This window comes from Wasmannia auropunctata, unplaced genomic scaffold (genome assembly GCF_000956235.1).
Source record: "Wasmannia auropunctata unplaced genomic scaffold, wasmannia.A_1.0 LD336101.1, whole genome shotgun sequence".
In the NCBI taxonomy this organism is placed as follows: Eukaryota; Metazoa; Arthropoda; class Insecta; order Hymenoptera; family Formicidae; genus Wasmannia; species Wasmannia auropunctata.
The window spans coordinates 913,409-914,485 of NW_012026789.1; the positions used below are offsets into that span (position 1 = coordinate 913,409).

The following is a 1,077-nucleotide window of genomic DNA, read 5'->3' on the forward strand; positions in this document are numbered from 1 at the left end:
AGCTACTTACTTCGGCGCCTCAATCCTCCTTTAACTCCTCACGCCTCTGGTCTGAGCTTCGCGCGCTGGGTCTCATTCCAAATCCAAATCCTCTGCTCCTCCCCCCGATTTTTCTCTAGACGAGATGAATCGTTTCTTTACCACTGCGCATCTTTCCCTATCCCTCGATACTCCTCTTCTAAGATCGCCTATCCATCGCCTTTCCTCTTCCCCTTCCGTCTCCTCTGTCCCTTCTCCTTCCGCGCCTCCTCCTGCCACCGATCCTGAACTGTTTTTCTTCCAACATGTCACTCCTGAGGTCCTCAGCAAGGCCCTCCGCAAAAGCTCCTCTAACTCTAAGGGCCCGGACGATATCTGCCGCCGGCTCCTCAGGGACAGCCTACCTGCAATTTTCTTCCTGCTCCTCGACATCTTCAATGCATCGTTCAACTCCTCATCCTTCCCCTCCGCTTGGAAATTATCTCATGTCGTTCCTCTTCTCAAATCCAAATCTCCCACGTCTCTCTCTAATTTTCGTCCCATTTCCCTTCTCTCCCAATTCTCCAAAATTTTCGAGCGGATTGCCTTTGACCAGCTCTCTGCCCTCAGTCATCTTAACCTGCTCGACCCCATGACTGGGTTCAGGCCTGGGAACAGCACCCAGACTGCTCTGGTCAGGCTGACGGATGACGTCAGACTGGCCATTGACAAGCGGCAGGTCACCCTGCTAATACTTTTCGATTTTTCCAAGGCCTTTGACTCGGTCTGCCATGACCTCCTCCTACGAAAACTGGAAGGTTTCTGTCTCTCGCGCTCGGCACTGGACTGGTTCCGCTCATATCTCTCCGGCCGCGCTCAGAGGGTCCGCGGGTCGCGGGATGAGTGGTCGTCATGGGCTCCGGTGCTGGCCGACGTTCCTCAGGGTTCCGTCCTAGGTCCCCTCCTCTTCATACTGTTTATTAATGACTTGAGGCGGACCCTCAGGTTCTGCAGGCACATCCTCTATGCCGACGACCTGCAGATTTATCTCCACTTCGACCCTAGCGATCTCGAGGACGCGGTGGACCGGATCAGGGGAGGATGCCGCTGCCATCGAGA

The 1,077-nt window shown here is 54.9% G+C and overlaps 1 protein-coding gene across 1 annotated transcript in view; it reads left to right on the top strand.

Moving 5' to 3' along the window:
- Positions 1-1,077, top strand: part of LOC105461097 — a 47,429-nt gene that overhangs the window by 8,427 nt on the left and 37,925 nt on the right. The window contains exon 3 of the mRNA XM_011707588.1: positions 575-1,039. Coding sequence (XP_011705890.1) covers positions 575-1,039 — 465 coding nt within the window. The remainder of the gene's footprint in view (positions 1-574; positions 1,040-1,077) is intronic.